We start from the raw sequence: 18341 nt of genomic DNA, 5'->3' as shown, positions 1-18341 counted from the left end.
GTTGACATTACTTGTCAAATTGACAACTGACTAATTGTGTCCCCTTTGGTGCAAGCTTTGATAGAGAAGACGCATTCACATTTCTAGTCAGGCACTACACAGAATTACCCTATGACGTCAGACATGCGCACGCTTTGGGGTCCTTCCGCTGAATGGTTGAGGCGCCTAATTTCTGTATTATATTATTTGAAATGTCAGTATTTATATCGCTAGTGCACTAAGTTATATTTATTGATTCGCCTTATTGATTTGATTAAAGTGGGTGGTAATGGAGGAGGTAGATGTGGAGCCGACAACTACTGTAAGTACCGCTCGTGCTCTGTTTTTGTGGAATCAAAATGTGTCCAGGGCAGGCTATAGTATGCAGTTAGTTAGCTAGCTAGCTAACGTTAGTTCGCTAACAATTCATTCAAACGTCTCTGAGCTCAAGTGTCCACAATAATACTGGCAGCACTGCACAATGTTGAATTGTCATTTGCGATGACTGGTTTCAGTGGGTTGAAAGGTACTGGCAGAAAGGCAGAATAATCTCTAGACGGTTAACTACCTAGCTAGGTCAACATAAACTAACGAGACTTTTCTCGCTTTCAGCCTATCCCTGGGATCGACAGCAACCAAAAACACTTGGGATTTGTGTGGGGTCCTGGAGATATCCTGGTTTATGAGACCATTTACAAAGCATCAGGTAGAATGAGAGTTGAACATATAACTTGGCAGTAAAGCCATGACTCAAATCATGTCAAAGTACAAAGCATCCTCCTCTCTAACTAACTCACTCTCCCTGTGCATCTCTTCAGGTGGATCTGCAGGGGGTTGTCCCTTCGTCCATGAGGTCAGGAAAGATGAGGACATCTATTCCCCTATTTTGCGTAAACTCTTCAATGAGTCCCATCACATCTTTGTTGGTCTGCAGAGGATCAGAGAGGATCTGCCCAGCAAGAACAAGAAACCCCAGTAAGGCTGGGATAGGCTACTTTCTTTTTTAATTCAAACTAGGGCTCTTAGTTTTCCTTTGTCATGTGGTTAGGAAAAACTCCTGATTCTAAATATAACCAAACAGTGGTGATGTGTGTGACTTGATCTCATAGTAATCAAAAGGTTTTGCATTGTAATAGGTACACTCTAATTGCTAAGCATTTATCAATTTCACGTATTTATTCAGGTTCGTCAGTATTAGCAAGAACTACAGGTCTGTGATTCGAGCATGCATGGAGGAACTCCAGCAAGTCGCAGGTATAGTATATGGCAACATTTCAACAATCAAATGTTTAACTATGCAGTTCATAGACAGACTTAAGTAGCATGCTATTTCCCCTCACTTTGCAGTTTCTACACAAGATGCAGCGTTGGCTACACAGTATGGAAATCAGGTAGAGTACTTGTCTGCACCTATTCAGATCCAGACTAACCACTTACTCTCATGTCAAGAGAACATAACCGAAGTAATATAACTTTGAATAACATTTAATCAGCAAACGTGAGAAAAAAGTATCCTGAATCGAAGATGAAGATGAACACTTTTGTGATGTTATACAACTCATAGACTGTCATTGTGATTCCCTTGGCACGACTCTTCTCTCCTGTTTTTCATGACAGGTGTCAATCCTGCTGGCAGTAGAGCTGATCTGGAACCTTTGTGAAGTGTTGTTCATCGATGCAGCTCCAGGTAGCGTCTATATTTTGTGTGTCAACTGTGACGTTGCTTTGGACACAGAAGCATCCTCTAGGTGTGAACCATAGAGCTAGATAGAAGACTCATCTTTGTATCTGTGCCATTACAGCGTCTGTGACAGCAGGGTCAGCGCCATTGAGGCGAACTCCATTTTAAAGTAGTACATTTTCTTCTTTTTCATTGGCTGATTGCTCCCACAGGGGTCACGTTAACGCAGGATTCTGCATTTTTCACACAGAAGGGGAAATATAAAACGCAGGAAAAAATTGTGCTGCGTTTTGTAAACGCAGATCTAAAATGCTTCTTATTGTAAATTCTGCTCAGCATCAGTCAGGGTTTGCTCCAAATCATGATTGTAAAAGGTGCTTCAGTTCCACTTCTCCACTCAGATGAAACATATTTGCTCTCGTCATTGGATCATCGGCGCTCAGACTGATGTGTAGGCTACTTTTCTCCGGTACTTTCCTCCAGTGTAGTTTTTCTCCAGTAGCAAGTTAAAATGCAAGCTAAACATAAACATTAGAAATATGATGGCCATGCATAGTTTTAGCAAAAAATACCTTGCTTTTTCATTGTAAGCTAATTTACTTATGTCTGGCTGCTAGCCAAATAGCGTTGCACTTCTGTTGTCATCTGATGAAAATGTTTTTCTGGTGAATGTGTTGCACTAATGTATTTTGTGTAAAGAAAAACTACACTTGCAAGCCCCTGATCACTCCATTGAAGCCAAAAAACACTGTTGACTTTCAATATGAAATGCAGGTAAAATGGTTTAAAACATATATATTTTTTTATGGTCTGCGTTTTGAAAGCTAACGCGACCCCTGTCCCAACTCGTATGAATCCCCACCCTGTTGACTACTTTTAAATGGTGGAAGCCCTCAATGGCAATGTCCATGCTAAAAGGGGTTATATCCATGATGAGTCATCAATCTCTGTGGTGTGAACAGAACATAATATTTTCTGCACCCTGTTTTTTGTATGTGACCCTCCAGCTGGCTCCCTGCTGCTCCACCTGCTCGACTGGGTGAGGCTGCACAAGGCTGACGTGGATGAGAAGGCCAGGGAGGTGCTTGCGAGTGAGAGCCCCGCAGAGCACCAGGCCTACTGGGATGTGGTACGTACACATACACCCCTCTCCTGTCTCTGTCTGCCTTTTAAAACTTTTATTGGCACAGTGCGCACATACGTCACACCGATTTTGTCTTTGACCGGGCTCTACAGTGCGACCATTTTACTCACAAATGCGCCTATAAATAGATGTGTGCGAACTGCAAAAGTAATGTATGAGCATGTGATTTATAGTGAACAAATTGCTGCCGTAGCTATTTTCAAAGTATTTCTGCCGTTTTTGTTTCATAGCTGGTAGCTAATCACACAAAGAACTACGAATCCCATATAGCTTTCCCACCTCGAGCAGCAACAGTGCCTGGGGCGCACTGTGAGTGAAGTGCTGAAAGATACATATTTTGAAGCGCACAGCGTAGAAGTTCGTTGATTTCACCTGAAAGTCTACTAAAGTGGCTATTTACATAGTTTTGTTCAAACGCTATGTGGTTTTTCAATGTTAGAGTTTGCTCAACTGCTAGCGAAGAGACACGTTGGAGAATCTCAAAGGGGCAGCTGAACATTGTTGTCTCACCTAAATTACTCAAATATTTGTGGGTACACTGTAATTGATTGAGCATGGAACACTCCAAAAAACGTTTTATTCATTCACTTTTATTAATTTCTTATCATAAAAACACTTCCTCAAATACTTTCATTGTGCTCCTTAATTTCTTTGTGTTCTCCTAAATTTTTCTACTTACGAACACATGTGCTCCTTGTAAAAAAAAAAATTGTCAGTGTAGAGCCCTGTTTGATCAAAACGTCTTTAGTGGAACCTCAAGATCTCTAGTGGAATTTTGAGGTGAAATTGCCTTCAAATGGATGGACTTGATCTCCATGATTGCTTCCAATGTGGTTGAAATAAACTGTCATTGATATACTATGTATTTTATCTGTGCAGACTTTCTTTGCCCAGTTTAACTCTTATAACTTATGTCTATTGTGTAATAACTGCTATTTATGTGTACAATGTTGGTAGCTCAGTTGGTAGAGCATGGCGCTTGCAACGCCAGGGTTGTGGGTTCAATTCCCTCGGGGGGCCAGTATGAAAATGTATGCACTCACTAACTGTAAGTCGCTCTGGATAAGAGCATCTGCTAAATGACTAAAATGTAATGTAAAATATATGTTTATTTGTGTACTAGTCTATGCAGATATTCTTTCTCCCCTATTGAACCACACTGTCCCCTCTGTGTGTCTCCAGGTGATCAGCTACGTGCTGCAGGGCCGGATGGACGAGGCCAGGCAGGTCCTGGTGAAACAGGCAGCTCTGCAGCCTGCAGCCAGGGCCATGTTCAAACTGCTGGACAACCTGCTCATGAAGATGCCCATCTTCAATGTACATAATGCATTTCTATCTGAACGTTTCAACCTCCTGAACAGCACCCAGTTTTAACCACAGAATCAAGTAGAACACGTATATTATATAGAACATATTATATGTATATCTATGGTTGTAACTCTACCTCTCTCCTCTGTGACATCCTACTGTAGCCTGGTGAGACTCAGACCCTGACAGAGTTTGATGTAAAGTGGAGACACTGGCGCGAGGAGGTAGACCGCTGTCTCCAGGACCAGTCCTTCGCCAGCAACCCCCACCTGGAGGTTATCTGTAAGGTCAGTGGCAGAGCCCAATACCTGCCCTGGCACACTATACCTGCATCTGTGTGGTGATCAGTAGAGCTAGGTAACAGGTATACACTGAATGTACAAAACATTAGGGACATCGTCATAATATTGAGTTGCACCCCCTTTTGCCCTCAGAACAGTCTCAATTCGTTGGGGCATGGACTCTACAAGGTGTCCAAAGCATTCCACAGGGGTGCTGGCCCATGTTGACTCCAATGCTTCCCACAGTTGTGTCAAGTTGGTTGGATGTCCTTTGGGTGGTGGACCATTCTTGATACACACGGGAAACTGTTGAGTGTGAAAAACCAAGCAGCGTTGCAGTTCTTGACACACTCAAACCGGTGCGCCTGGCACCTACTACCATACCCCGTTCAAAGGCACTTAAATCTTTTGTCTTGCCCATTCACCCTCTGAATGGCACACATACACAATCCATGTCTTAATTGTCTCAAGGCTTAAAAATCCTTCTTTAACCTGTTTCCTCCCCTTCATCTACACTGACTGAAGTGGATTTACCAGGTGACATCAATAAGGGATCATAGCTCTCACCTGGTCAGTCTATGTCATGGAAAGAGCCTAATGTTTTGTACACTCAGTGTAGGTACCTGTAGTATACAATGTGTACCTTAGCCAAAGGGCACTCGCTCTGTACATTTAGAGTCCATGCTTTGGCTCTGTACCTGCATCTGTGTGAGCGTGAACTGTAAAGGAGCCAAAATGATCTGTCTTGTTGGTGCTATCTGTCTCTTCCATCTGCTATCCATATGTTCCACCTGTTGATCCATTCATTCATCCATCTATGGTTTGTCCATACCCTCCTAATTATCCATCCATGGTTTGTCCATACCCTCCTAATTATCCATCCATGGTTTATCCATGCCCTCCTTATTATCCATCCATGGTTTATCCATACCCTCCTTATTATCCATCCATGGTTTATCCATACCCTCCTTATTATCCATCCATGGTTTATCCATACCCTCCTTATTATCCATCCATGGTTTATCCATACCCTCCTTATTATCCATCCATGGTTTATCCATACCCTCCTAATTATCCATTCATGGTTTATCCATACCCTCCTTATTATCCATCCATGGTTTATCCATGCCCTCCTTATTATCCATCCATGGTTTATCCATACCCTCCTTATTATCCATCCATGGTTTGTCCATACCCTCCTAATTATCCATCCATGGTTTATCCATACCCTCCTAATTATCCATCCATGGTTTATCCATACCCTCCTAATTATCCATCCATGGTTTGTCCATACCCTCCTAATTATCCATCCATGGTTTATCCATACCCTCCTAATTATCCATCCATGGTTTATCCATACCCTCCTAATTATCCATCCATGGTTTGTCCATACCCTCCTAATTATCCATGTAGATCCTGGTTGGTGATGAGGATGTTCTCCTGGAGCACAAGGAGCTGCTGAGTACCTGGTATCACTTCCTGGTCACCAGACTGCTGTTCTCCCACCCCACTGTCAAGCCCACAGAGCTGCACTACTACGCACAGGTACTTACTACTACACTACACACTTACTACTGCGCACAGGTACTTACTACTACGCACAGGTACTTACTACTACGCACAGGTACTTACTACTACGCACTGGTACTTACTACTACAAACTGGTACTTACTACTACACTATACACTTACTACTACACACTGGTACTTACTACTACACACTGGTACTACCTACAGTGAGGGAAATAAGTATTTGATCCCCTGCTGATTTTGTACGTTTGCCCACTGACAAAGACATGATCAGTCTATAATTTTAATGGTATGTTTATTTGAACAGTGAGAGACAGAATAACAACAAAACAATCCAGAAAAACACATGTCAAAAATGTTATAAATTGATTTGCATTTTAATGAGGGAAATAAGTATTTGACCCCTCTGCAAAACATGACTTAGTACTTGGTGGCAAAACCCTTGTTAGCAGTCACAGAGGTCAGACGTTTCTTGTAGTTGGCCACCAGGTTTGCACACATCTCAGGAGGGATTTTGTCCCACTCCTCTTTGCAGATCTTCTCCAAGTCATTAAGGTTTCGAGCCTGACGTTTGGCAACTCGAACCTTCAGCTCCATCCACAGATTTTCTATGGGATTAAGGTCTGGAGACTGGCTAGGCCACTCCAGGACCTTAATGTGCTTCTTCTTGAGCCAGTCCTTTGTTGCCTTGGCTGTGTGTTTTGGGTCATTGTCATGCTGGAATACCCATCCACGACCCATTTTCAATGCCCTGGCTGAGGGAAGGAGGTTCTCACCCAAGATTTGACGGTACATGGCCCCGTCCATCGTCCCTTTGATGCGGTGAAGTTGTCCTGTCCCCTTAGCAGAAAAACACCCCCAAAGCATAATGTTTCCACCTCCATGTTTGACGGTGTGGATGGTGTTCTTAGGGTAATAGGCAGCATTCCTCCTCCTCCAAACATGGCGAGTTGAGTTGATGGCAAAGAGCTCGATTTTGGTCTCATCTGACCACAACACTTTCACCCTGTTCTCCGCTGAATCATTCAGATGTTCATTCAGATGTTCATTGGCAAACTTCAGACGGGCCTGTATATGTGCTTTTCTTGACCTTGCAGGCGCTGCAGGATTTCAGTTCTTCACGGCGTAGTGTGTTACCAATTGTTTTCTTGGTGACTATGGTCCCAGCTGCCTTGAGATCATTGACAAGATCCTCCCGTATAGTTCTGAGCTGATTCCTCACCGTTCTCATGATCATTGCAACTCCACGAGGTGAGATCTTGCATGGAGCCCCAGGACGAGGGAGATTGAGAGTTCTTTTGTGTTTCTTCCATTTGCGAATAATCGCACCAACTGTTGTCACCTTCTCACCAAGCAGCTTGGCGATGGTCTTGTAGCCCATTCCAGCCTTGTGTAGGTCTACAATCTTGTCCCTGACATCCTTGGAGAGCTCTTTGGTCTTGGCCATGGTGGAGAGTTTGGAATCTGATTGATTGATTGCTTCTGTGGACAGGTGTCTTTTATACAGGTAACAAACTGAGATTAGAAGCACTCCCTTTAAGAGTGTGCTCCTAATCTCAGCTCCGTACCTGTATAAAAGACACCTGGGAGACAGAAATCTTTCTGATTGAGAGGGGGTCAAATACTTATTTCCCTCATTTAAAATGCAAATCAATTTATACATTTTTGACATGTGTTTTTCTGGATTTTTTTGTTGTTATTCTGTCTCTCACTGTTCAAATAAACCTACCATTAAAATTATAGACTGATCATTTCTTTGTCAGTGGGAAAATGTACAAAATCAGCAGGGGATCAAATACTTTTTTCCCTCACTGTACCTCTTTAAGGAATACCTGGGATAGTATAAAAGTAATCCTTCTTCCCACCCCCACAAAAAAAACATATATATATATATATATATATATATATATATATATATATATATATATCAAATTAAAATTAAAAATATACTCTAAAAATTAGAAAAATATATATTTTTAAAAATTGTAAAGTGGTTGTCCCACTGGCTATCATAAGGTGAATGCACCAATTTGTAAGTCGCTCTGGATAAGAGCGTCTGCTAAATGACATAAATGTAAATGGTACTTACTACTACGCACTGGTACTTACTACTACACACTGGTACTTACTACTACACTATACACTTACTACTACGAACTGGTACTTACTACTACACTATACACTTACTACTACACATTGGTACTTACTACTACGCACTGGTACTTTCTACTACGCACTGGTACTTACTACTACGCACTGGTACTTTCTACTACGCACTGGTACTTTCTACTACGCACTGGTACATTCTACTACGCACTGGTACATTCTACTACGCACTGGTACATTCTACTACGCACTGGTACTTTCTACTACGCACTGGTACTTTCTACTACGCACTGGTACTTTCTACTACGCACTGGTACTTTCTACTACGCACTGGTACTTTCTACTACGCACTGGTACTTTCTACTACGCACTGGTACTTACTACTACGCACTGGTACTTAGTACTACACTATACATGATACAGAGTAGCACTAGTATGCTCTGGGACTTAACACAACACTATGAGTAAGTGTCCTGTCCTATGTGTGTGTTCCAGTCGAGCATGCACATGTTCCTGGACACGAGGAGTGTCCCAGAGCCCCTGGACAGCATCCTGCTGGCAGCCTTTGAGTTTGACATCCACCAGGTCATCAAGGACTGCAGGTGAGGAGGAGCGTCTGTTGACCATAGAAATACAGAAACCATAGTAATGAACCCAGGAAGAGTAGCTGCGTTGTTGCTAAGGTAACAGTAACTGCTAATGGGGATAAGAGGAAATAAATGTGGGGGCTAGACACACAATGTGATTTTCCCTCTGTCTCTCCTCATGTAAACTACTGTTCAGTTTCATATGTTGTGATATTTATGACATGTTATTTGTGCTTTCCAGCATTGCTCTCAACAACTGGTGGTTTGTAGGGCATCTGACTGACCTGCTGGACCACTGTAAACTGCTCCAGTCTCACAACCTACAGTAAGCTAAGCACACCACTGTCCCACAAAGGGTTAACATTAACTGCCAAATGATACAAGCTTTCAATATTGTTCCAATGGTAACATTGATCATAATCATAGAAAGAGAAATTGGCGTGTTCAGCTCAAATGTTTGTAATAACCGGATTCAAAAGGCATACACTTGAATAAAGGAAGAACCCATACTCACTGAAATATTTTAATGTATTTTTTTAGCAGCTGAGGTCAGAGCAAACGGAGGCGTTTCGGTGGCAGACTTCATCAGCGTTGATCATAATAACATGTGTTCTCTGTTTGTGTCGATTAGTTTTGGCTCCAACCTGAGGGAGTTTCTACTGCTGGAATACGCCTCAGGACTGTTCACCCATCACAGGTGAGACAGACCACTCTTCTGGTTAGTATAGATTTGACTATATGCATAACTCCCAGTGCCAACATGTCTCTGTTTTTCTAATAGATAACTCCCACATACACTATCACGTCTGCAAAACTACACATGCAGATACACTGTGTCCAGCAGTTATCTTTCATAGAAAGAGAAGTGTTGTCGGCTAGACATACAGTGGGGAGAACAAGTATTTGATACACTGCCGATTTTGCAGGTTTTCCTACTTACAAAGCATGTAGAGGTCTGTAATTTTTATCATAGTTACACTTCAACTGCGAGAGACGGAATCTAAAACAAATATCCAGAAAATCACATTGTATGATTTTTAAGTAATTAATTTGCATTTTATTGCATGACATAAGTATTTGATACATCAGAAAAGCAGAACTTAATATTTGGTACAGAAACCTTTGTTTGCAATTACAGAGATCATACGTTTCCTGTAGGTCTTGACCAGGTTTGCACACACTGCAGCAGGGATTTTGGCCCACTCCTCCATACAGACCTTCTCCAGATCCTTCAGGTTTCAGGGCTGTCGCTGGGCAATACGGACTTTCAGCCCCCTCCAAAGATTTTCTATTGGGTTCAGGTCTGGAGACTGGCTAGGCCACTCCAGGACCTTGAGATGCTTCTTACGGAGCCACTCCTTAGTTGCCCTGGCTGTGTGTTTCGTGTCGTTGTCATGCTGGAAGACCCAGCCACAACCCATCTTCAATGCTCTTACTGAGGGAAGGAGGTTGTTGGCCAAGATCTCGCGATACATGGCCCCATCCATCCTCCCCTCAATACGGTGCGGTCGTCCTGTCCCCTTTACAGAATAGCATCCCCAAAGAATGATGTTTCCACCTCCATGCTTCACGGTTGGGATGGTGTTCTTGGGGTTGTACTCATCCTTCTTCTTCCTCCAAACACGGCGAGTGGAATTTAGACCAAAAAGCTCTATTTTTGTCTGATCAGACCACATGACCTTCTCCCATTCCTCCTCTGGATCATCCAGATGGTCATTGGCAAACTTCAGACGGGCCTGGACATGCGCTGGCTTGAGCAGGGGGACCTTGCGTGCGCTGCAGGATTTTAATCCATGACGGCGTAGTGTGTTACTAATGGTTTTCTTTGAGACTGTGGTCCCAGCTCTCTTCAGGTCATTGACCAGGTCCTGCCCTGCCGTGTAGTTCTGGGCTGATCCCTCTCCTTCCTCATGATCATTGATGCCCCACGAGGTGAGATCTTGCATGGAGCCCCAGACCGAGGGTGATTGACCGTCATCTTGAACTTCTTCCATTTTCTAATAATTGCGCCAACAGTTGTTGCCTTCTCACCAAGCTGCTTGCCTATTGCCCTGTAGCCCATCCCAGCCTTGTGCAGGTCTACAATTTTATCCCTGATGTCCTTACACAGCTCTCTGGTCTTGGCCATTGTGGAGAGGTTGGAGTCTGTTTGTTTGAGTGTGTGGACAGGTGTCTTTTATACAGGTAATGAGTTCAAACAGGCGCCGTTAATACAGGTAATGAGTGGAGAACAGGAGGGCTTCTTAAAGAAAAACTAACAGGTCTGTGAGAGCCGGAATTCTTACTGGTTGGTAGGTGATCAAATACTTATGTCATGCAATAAAATGCAAATTAATTACTTAAAAATCATACAAGATTCCGTCTCTCACAGTTGAAGTGTACCTATGATAAAAATTACAGACCTCTACATGCTTTGTAAGTAGGAAAACCTGCAAAATCGGCAGTGTATCAAATACTTGTTCTCCCCACTGTATAGGTCTCTTCCCCTATTTGACCTCCTCCAGTGCTGCTCCTATTGGATGATTGGTTAAGCTGTGCATGATTAACAAGCTATTTCCTGTCTCTCTGGTCCTCAGCCTGTGGCAGCTGGCTGTGGACTACTTTGACCACTGTCCAGAGTTTGGCCGTGTGTACCTGGAGCTACAGATAGAGCGTGTTCCTCTGGACACGGAGCGCAAGGCCCTGAAGGTGATCAGGATCTGTGAGCAGAGGCAGATGCCTGAACAAGGTAGATATTATGCATATGCATACATGTACGTACGCACACATACTCACATGCACACACACACACACACACACACACACACACACACACACACACACACACACACACACACACACACACTTTTCCAAAACAGTTGTCCATCTTACTCTCATGCATGAAGCTCTCACTGAGACTCACATTCAGTCTCACTCCCTTAGTCTCAACATGCACACTTACTAAAATGCACATGGAAAATACATACAAAATCCCCTGATTTGTCATGCCTGTTGTGGAGAACACCCCCTAACTCTTTGGTATAATGTCTCTCTCTGTGTTGCAGTGAGGAGCATCTGTAAGATCATGGCCAAGAAGGCCCTGAGGAACAACAGACTGGGCTCAGCTCTCTCCTGGAGCATCAGAGCCAAAGATGCCGCCTTCGCCACCCTCATATCAGAGAGGTACTGTATGTCTACAGGAGTTTTTACTGATCCTGACCATGTGACCTGTTCAGGAAAAACTCTGGGCCCTAATGGAAGGCTGTGTTTTTTTCCTGGACAGTCGTCGGCCTGTTCTTTAGAACTTTGAAAAAGCCTTCCTCCTTTCCTTGATGTAACCACTGATCTAACATGAGTGGGTTGATGAAAGCTACATAGTGGAGTCACTGTATTAGATCTGTAATGACTTCAAGAAGGGCAGGAAAGATGTCCTCCCATGACATCTGCTTCCACAGCACTAGTAGTAGCTACCAGACCATTCTGTAGTCTCTCTCGCTCTCTCTTTGGGTTTAACCCAGTCTGTGTCTGTATCCTAGATATAGGTATACAGTATCTCTGTGGTCTATAGATATATCTCTGTGGTCTATAGATATATCTCTATGGTCTAGAATTAGGTATATCTGTGGTCTGTATCTCAGGTTTCTCCAGGACTACTGCGCCAAAGGGACCTTCTCTGATCTGGACCTGATTGACAACCTGGGCCCAGCCATGCTGCTCAGTGACAGGCTTACTTTTCTAGGTATGGGGTGCAAACATGTACATACACAGACATGAAGCACTGTACACACACAACCAAACAGTCCTTGGCAGGGCTCTATGCTGACCTTTTATACAAGTAGCACGTTTGCGCCTAAGTTGAAAAATATAGGCGCACACAAAGAAATTTAGGAGCACAAATCAAAATATTTGAGGTAATAAAGCTAGAATCGTACATTTTTCTAGGCACACTGGTGCTCCTAAATTAAAATTCCAGGTCGCACAGCAAAATGTTTAGGCGCATATGTGAGTAAAATGGTTGCACTGTAGATCCCTGCTTGGTGTTGCTTGTTAACTTGAGATTCAGTCAGCCACATATCACTCACATGCCCCCACACACACTGGATCAGACCCATAATGTATTTTGGCCTTTCTAGTAAATTATTTACTCTCACATAGGAGAAATGTGGTTCATATAAGGCTGCAGTCTGTGACTTAACGCTGCTGTAACAGCTGATGATAACCTACAGCTGGGGAAAATGTAACATGTGAGTGTAATGTCTCACTTTACAATTAGTCACTCATGAAGGCAGAACTAACTGTTCATTGACTATGATGTATGTAATGTTATCTCATTCTTAAACATTCAAGTGGAACCACAGTGTATTTACATTTAGGCCAAAACAAGTTATACCAGTGCTGTAGCAAGTAGAATGAGAATTATCTTTCTAAACAATTCTACAGTGACCATATTGGGTGTTCCATCTGGCATCATGTTTGATTGATTGTTCTCACATCATTTCTCGGATTTTGGTGCATTTCTCAGTGTTAAATACTTGAAACCGTGGCATATTAATTTTACGCCATACTATGTCTGTGTAACCAATGATACCAATGAGAGAGCATCATGTGATTGTATCTGTTTGTTCAGTCTGTTCCCCTCCTGTCCTGGCTCATATTCATTAGGCACCATTTACGGAAGAAAACAGGATGACTACCTGAATATGTCCAATAAGAAACGCTCATTACCGCTTTCCGTAGCTATTTATTTATTTTTGCTTTGTCCTGATGAATGTGATGCTGTTGTCTGCAGGGAAGTACCGTGAGTTCCACCGTCTGTATGGCGAGAAGCGTTTCTCGGACGCCGCCAAGCTCCTCCTCTCTCTGATGACGGCCAAGATCGCCCCCCGCTCCTTCTGGATGACTCTGCTGACCGACGCCCTGCCCCTGCTGGAGCAGAAAGAGGTCAGCTGGCCCACAGCATTAACTTCGACCCTTGACTTAACATTGAAATTAACTTTTTTGTATTTACGTAGTGTATAGCATATTCCATAGATTGAATTTCCCTTTTTTTGGTTTACTAACTAAATATGAATGGCAAGACATCTTTGCAATCTTAAAGCAAATTAATGTCATATTATTTATATATACACTACCGGTCAAAAGTTAGAGAACACCTACTCATTTTTTTTTTTTTTACTATTTTCTACATTGTAGAATAATAGTGAAGACATCAAAACTATGAAATAACACATATGGAATCATGTAGTAACTAAAAAAGTGTTAAACAAATCAAAATATATTTTATATTTGAGATTCTTCAAATAGCCACCCTTTGCCTTGATGACAGCTTTGCACACTCTTGGCATTCTCTCAACCAACTTCACCTGGAATGCTTTTCCAACAGTCTTGAAGGAGTTCCCACATATGCTGAGCACTTGTTGGCTGCTTTTCCTTCACTCTGCGGTCCAACTCAACCCAAACCATCTCAATTTGGTTGAGTTCGGGAGATTGTGGAGGCCAGGTCATCTGATGCAGCACTCCATCATGCTCCTTCTTGGTAAAATATCCCTTACACAGCCTGGAGGTGTGTTGGGTCATTGTCCTGTTGAAAAACAAATTATAGTCCCAGTAAGCCCAAACCAGATGGGATGGCGTATCGCTGCAGAATGCTGTGGTAGCCATGCTGGTTAAGTGTGCCTTGAATTCTAAATAAATCACAGACAGTGTCACCAGCAAAGCACCTCCACACCATCTCCTCCATGGTTCACGGTGGGAACCACATGTGGAGATCATCCGTTCACCTACTCTGCGTCTCACAAAGACACGGCTGTTGGAACCAAAAATCTCACATTTGGACAGATTTCCACCGGTCTAATGTCCATTGCTCATGTTTTTTGGCCCAAGCAAGTCTCTTCTTCTAATTGGTGACCTTGTAGTGTTTTTTATACTTTTCCACGTTAAATAAGATTTGGTTCATGTGATCACCTAATCAGTACCTAATTCAGTAGAATGAGGTGTGCCTGTGTTGGAATTCAACAGACACTGGAATGGAATGGCTGTCATACATGTAGAGATGCTGATTTAAGAAATATTTGCAGTGGTCTCTTAATGTTTTCCACAGCTGTATGTGTATGTGTGTGTGTGTGTGTGTGTGTATATATAATCAAAAGATCTCCTTACCTTATTGATTCCCATCAGATCTGTACCTCTGAATATATGCTCTTACCTTTGGCAGGTGGTTTTGTAGATGGTGCCTCTTCAGGCTAATAGCCTTTTACATTCACATTTACATTTTAGTCATTTAGCAGACGCTCTTATCCAGAGCGACTTACAGTTAGTGAGTGCATACATTTTTCATCCTTTTGAAGCTGTCAGAAGCCTAAACTCTGGTGTTGTCCTCTTGTAGGTGATTTTCTCTGCTGATCAAACTCATGAGCTGATGTTCTGTCTAGAGGAGCTGACCTCATGGAAGAGTGTTCCCAACCCAGACAGACCCATGCAGGTAATGGGTTACACACACCCCCTTGCCCTCTATCTAATGTCCGTTTCCCTTTCAATCTCCTAACACCCTTTTTTATAATATGCTCTCATCTCTACAGTTGCTTAGCCCAGGGCCAGAAAAGTGACAGTTGGTTTCATTAACATCAAGAATTATATAATTATGAGAAGGGCTTACAAATAAAATTTGACAAAAGGACTAATTAAAGGCAGAAAGGAACAGTTCGAGCGCGCAACAAAAAAAAGCTTTATTTATTTTTTTACAACTCCTTTCTACCTTGAATGAGTCCTTTTGGGAGATTCTTGGTCAGCCCGTGTCATGGGTTTTGTTATCGTTGTTGAGCAGCCCTCCTTTCCTTTGTTTGCTGAAGCACGAAGGCCCACCTGCACTATTACATCATCATTATTGAATATGGAATCACTAAAAACATTGAGGATGATCCATTAAATGTGTTTCCCTGTGCTTTTTCAGGATGAGGACATCGAGACGACCAAGATTGAGCTCCTGCGGCTAGCGCTAGCCCGTAACCTGGCCATGGCCATAGTGAAGGAGGGGACAGTGGAAGTTTGACCAACACTTAGACGAGCGCTTATCTTTTTCATTTTATACTGTACATAAACCAAATCTGATCAAAATGTGCTATTTGATAAAGACATTTTTTGATTCTGTGGAAATGCTTGACATGAACACTGTGGCTGGGATTCAAATTCAAGCACACTGCGCTGTCAACAATGTGCCTTTTTAAAGGCAATTTCCCTGACATTCGCTGAGATCGCATTCACAGTAAACCTTTAAGTCAACTTGTCAAGCCTTTTTTAGTTCATACAGTTGATTCCTATGCTGATGCCTAAGGTATGAATAGAACAGCCTTTTTTAGTTCATACAGTTGATTCCTATGCTGATGCCTAAGGTATGAATAGAACAGCAATGCCTTAACAACTTGTTAGAACGACAAAGACAAAAGATTACAATCAGCTAAATTACACCAGATCAAAAGTATCCTTTAAAAGAAATACTTTAATTCGCCATGCAGCAAACAAATAGCACATGTAATACAGTATGTACAATCGTAAAACATCCTTCAAGACCTTTACACATCACATTGACCTCTACACATCTTCTGACTAGAGACGATCTGACAGACGATAAGTACACCTATGTACAGAGCTATTGTGCCTCTCACAATGCTACAAGCCAGGGACAACCAGAGAGAGGACAGGGGGCAAACTGGCTGCTTTCCAATTCCCTAACCTCCCCGAAGTGTTCACTTGCTCACTCATCCTTGTGGATTTAAAAGCAATGTATTAGTGCAAGCATGGGTTAGGAGTTTCCACCATATTCTCACATCCTTCCATTCATTTTGAATCTGTTAGGATGAAGGTTAGCGAATCAACCTTTCACCATAGATGAAGTATGAAATCAGTGCCCTATTGTGGGCTCAATATTACTGGAAATGATTTTGACTCCTTGGTTTCACCTTCCTCCGTGTTAGTTCCAATTTGTGTCAGATTACGCTTTCAGTCAGTGTTAAGCTTGGTCAATTCAGTGATGCACTGAAATACTAAAACTGAAATAAATAAAACAATACATAATTCCAATACTGACAATGGAGAAAATAATATTACACATCCTAAAACTCAGGACTAACGGATATCTTAACTCTGACAGACAACTTCGAAAACTCCAAAACACCATGGCAAGCATCAGAGGGAGTATAAGAAGAACCCGTACATTAAACCAACTAAGGTTTGCATTTATGATCACAACTTACAGAAACATGCCAGGAGTAACCACAATATTGATTAGAGTGTTGCTAGGAAACCCAGTCATCAAAATAGTAGCTGTATATTAGTCTGTGGTAAGACCTAAAGATGGTCCAGCAAACCCATTAAATAACTAATATCATTGAGAAATACAATATACCTCACTTAAAAACAATGTCATAATAATCACCACAATTATGTCTAATAAGCATGATCACTGGATATGCACTGAAGAAATATTGAAACACCTGATGGAATCATGTTCGAGGCCTTTGTCAACAGCTAGCTAGCACCCACATCTAATCAACATAACTTCCTGTATCTTGACTCAAGTTTTAAGTCTGAGCTAACATACTAGCTAGCAAGTCCTCCGGATAAGATTCCCAGATTTCACCAAGTTCTATTCCAGTTATAGGACTAATCAATCATTTTTCCTAGTTATAAGCTCTGAATAATAATGTCCATTCTAGAATGCCCTTCTAGCCCATCAGAAACAAGCATTTAACAATGCTGTGATATATATATATATATATATACATACATACAGTACCAGTCAAAAGTTTGGACACCTACTCATTCAAGGATTTTTCTTTATTTTTACTATTTTCTACATTGTAGAACAATAGTGAAGACATCAAAACTATGAAATAACACATGAAATCATGTAAACAAATCAAAATATTTTATATTTGAGATTCTTCAAAGCAGCCACACTTTGACTTGATGACAGCTTTGCACACTCTTGGCATTCTCTCAACCAGCTTCACCTGGAATGCATTTCAATGAACAGGTGTGCCTTGTTAAGTTAATTTGTGGAATTTCTTTCCTCCTTAATGCGTTTGAGCCAATCAGTTGTTGTGACATGGTAGGGGTGCTAAACAGAACATAGCCCTATTTGGTAAAAGACCAAGTCCATATTATGGCAAGAACAGCTCAAATAAGCAAAGAGAAACGACAGTCCATTATTACTTTAAGACATTTCAAGAACTTTGAAAGTTTCTTCAAGTGCAGTCGCAAAAACCATCAAGCGCTATGATGAAACTGGCTCTCATGAGGACCACCACAGGAAAGGAAGACCCAGAGTCACCTCTGCTGCAGAGGATAAGTTCATTAGAGTTAACTGCACCTCAGATTGCAGCACAAATAAATGCTTCACAGAGTTCAAGTAACAGACACATCTCAACATCAACTGTTCAGAGGAGACTGTGTGAATCAGGCCTTCATGGTCGAATTGCTGCAAAGAAACCACTACTAAAGGACACCAATAAGAAGAGACTTGCTTGGGCCAAAAAACACGAGCAATGGACATTAGACCGGTGGAAATCTGTCCTTTGGTCTGATGAGTCCAAATTTGAGATTTTTGGTTCCGACCGCCATGTCTTTGTGAGACGCAGAGTAGGTGAACGGATGATCTCCGCATGTGTGGTTCCCACCGTGAAGCATGGAGGAGGAGGTGTGATGGTGTGGAGGTGCTTTGCTGGTGACACTGTCTGTGATTTATTTAGA

The 18341-nt window shown here is 42.1% G+C and overlaps 1 protein-coding gene across 1 annotated transcript; it reads left to right on the top strand.

Annotated features, from left to right (window-relative positions):
- Positions 1-127: 127 nt before the first annotated feature.
- LOC311104282 (nuclear pore complex protein Nup85-like) lies at positions 128-16670 on the top strand. Its single transcript, XM_084146072.1, has 19 exons — positions 128-301; positions 592-685; positions 798-954; positions 1163-1233; positions 1327-1370; positions 1597-1666; positions 2668-2789; positions 3987-4121; positions 4277-4399; positions 5807-5938; positions 8524-8630; positions 8857-8940; positions 9247-9312; positions 11192-11343; positions 11660-11777; positions 12233-12333; positions 13384-13535; positions 14980-15075; positions 15544-16670. Exons 1-19 carry the CDS (start codon positions 269-271, stop codon positions 15640-15642), a joined length of 1956 nt encoding a protein of 651 aa, XP_084002198.1. The 5' UTR covers positions 128-268; the 3' UTR covers positions 15643-16670.
- Positions 16671-18341: the final 1671 nt, after the last annotated feature.

The sequence above is a fragment of the Coregonus lavaretus genome, assembly GCF_964263955.1.
Source record: "Coregonus lavaretus genome assembly, chromosome: 28".
Taxonomy (NCBI): Eukaryota; Metazoa; Chordata; class Actinopteri; order Salmoniformes; family Salmonidae; genus Coregonus; species Coregonus lavaretus.
The sequence above is the reverse complement of the archived record's forward strand: the minus strand, read 5'-3'. Positions and strand labels throughout refer to the sequence as shown.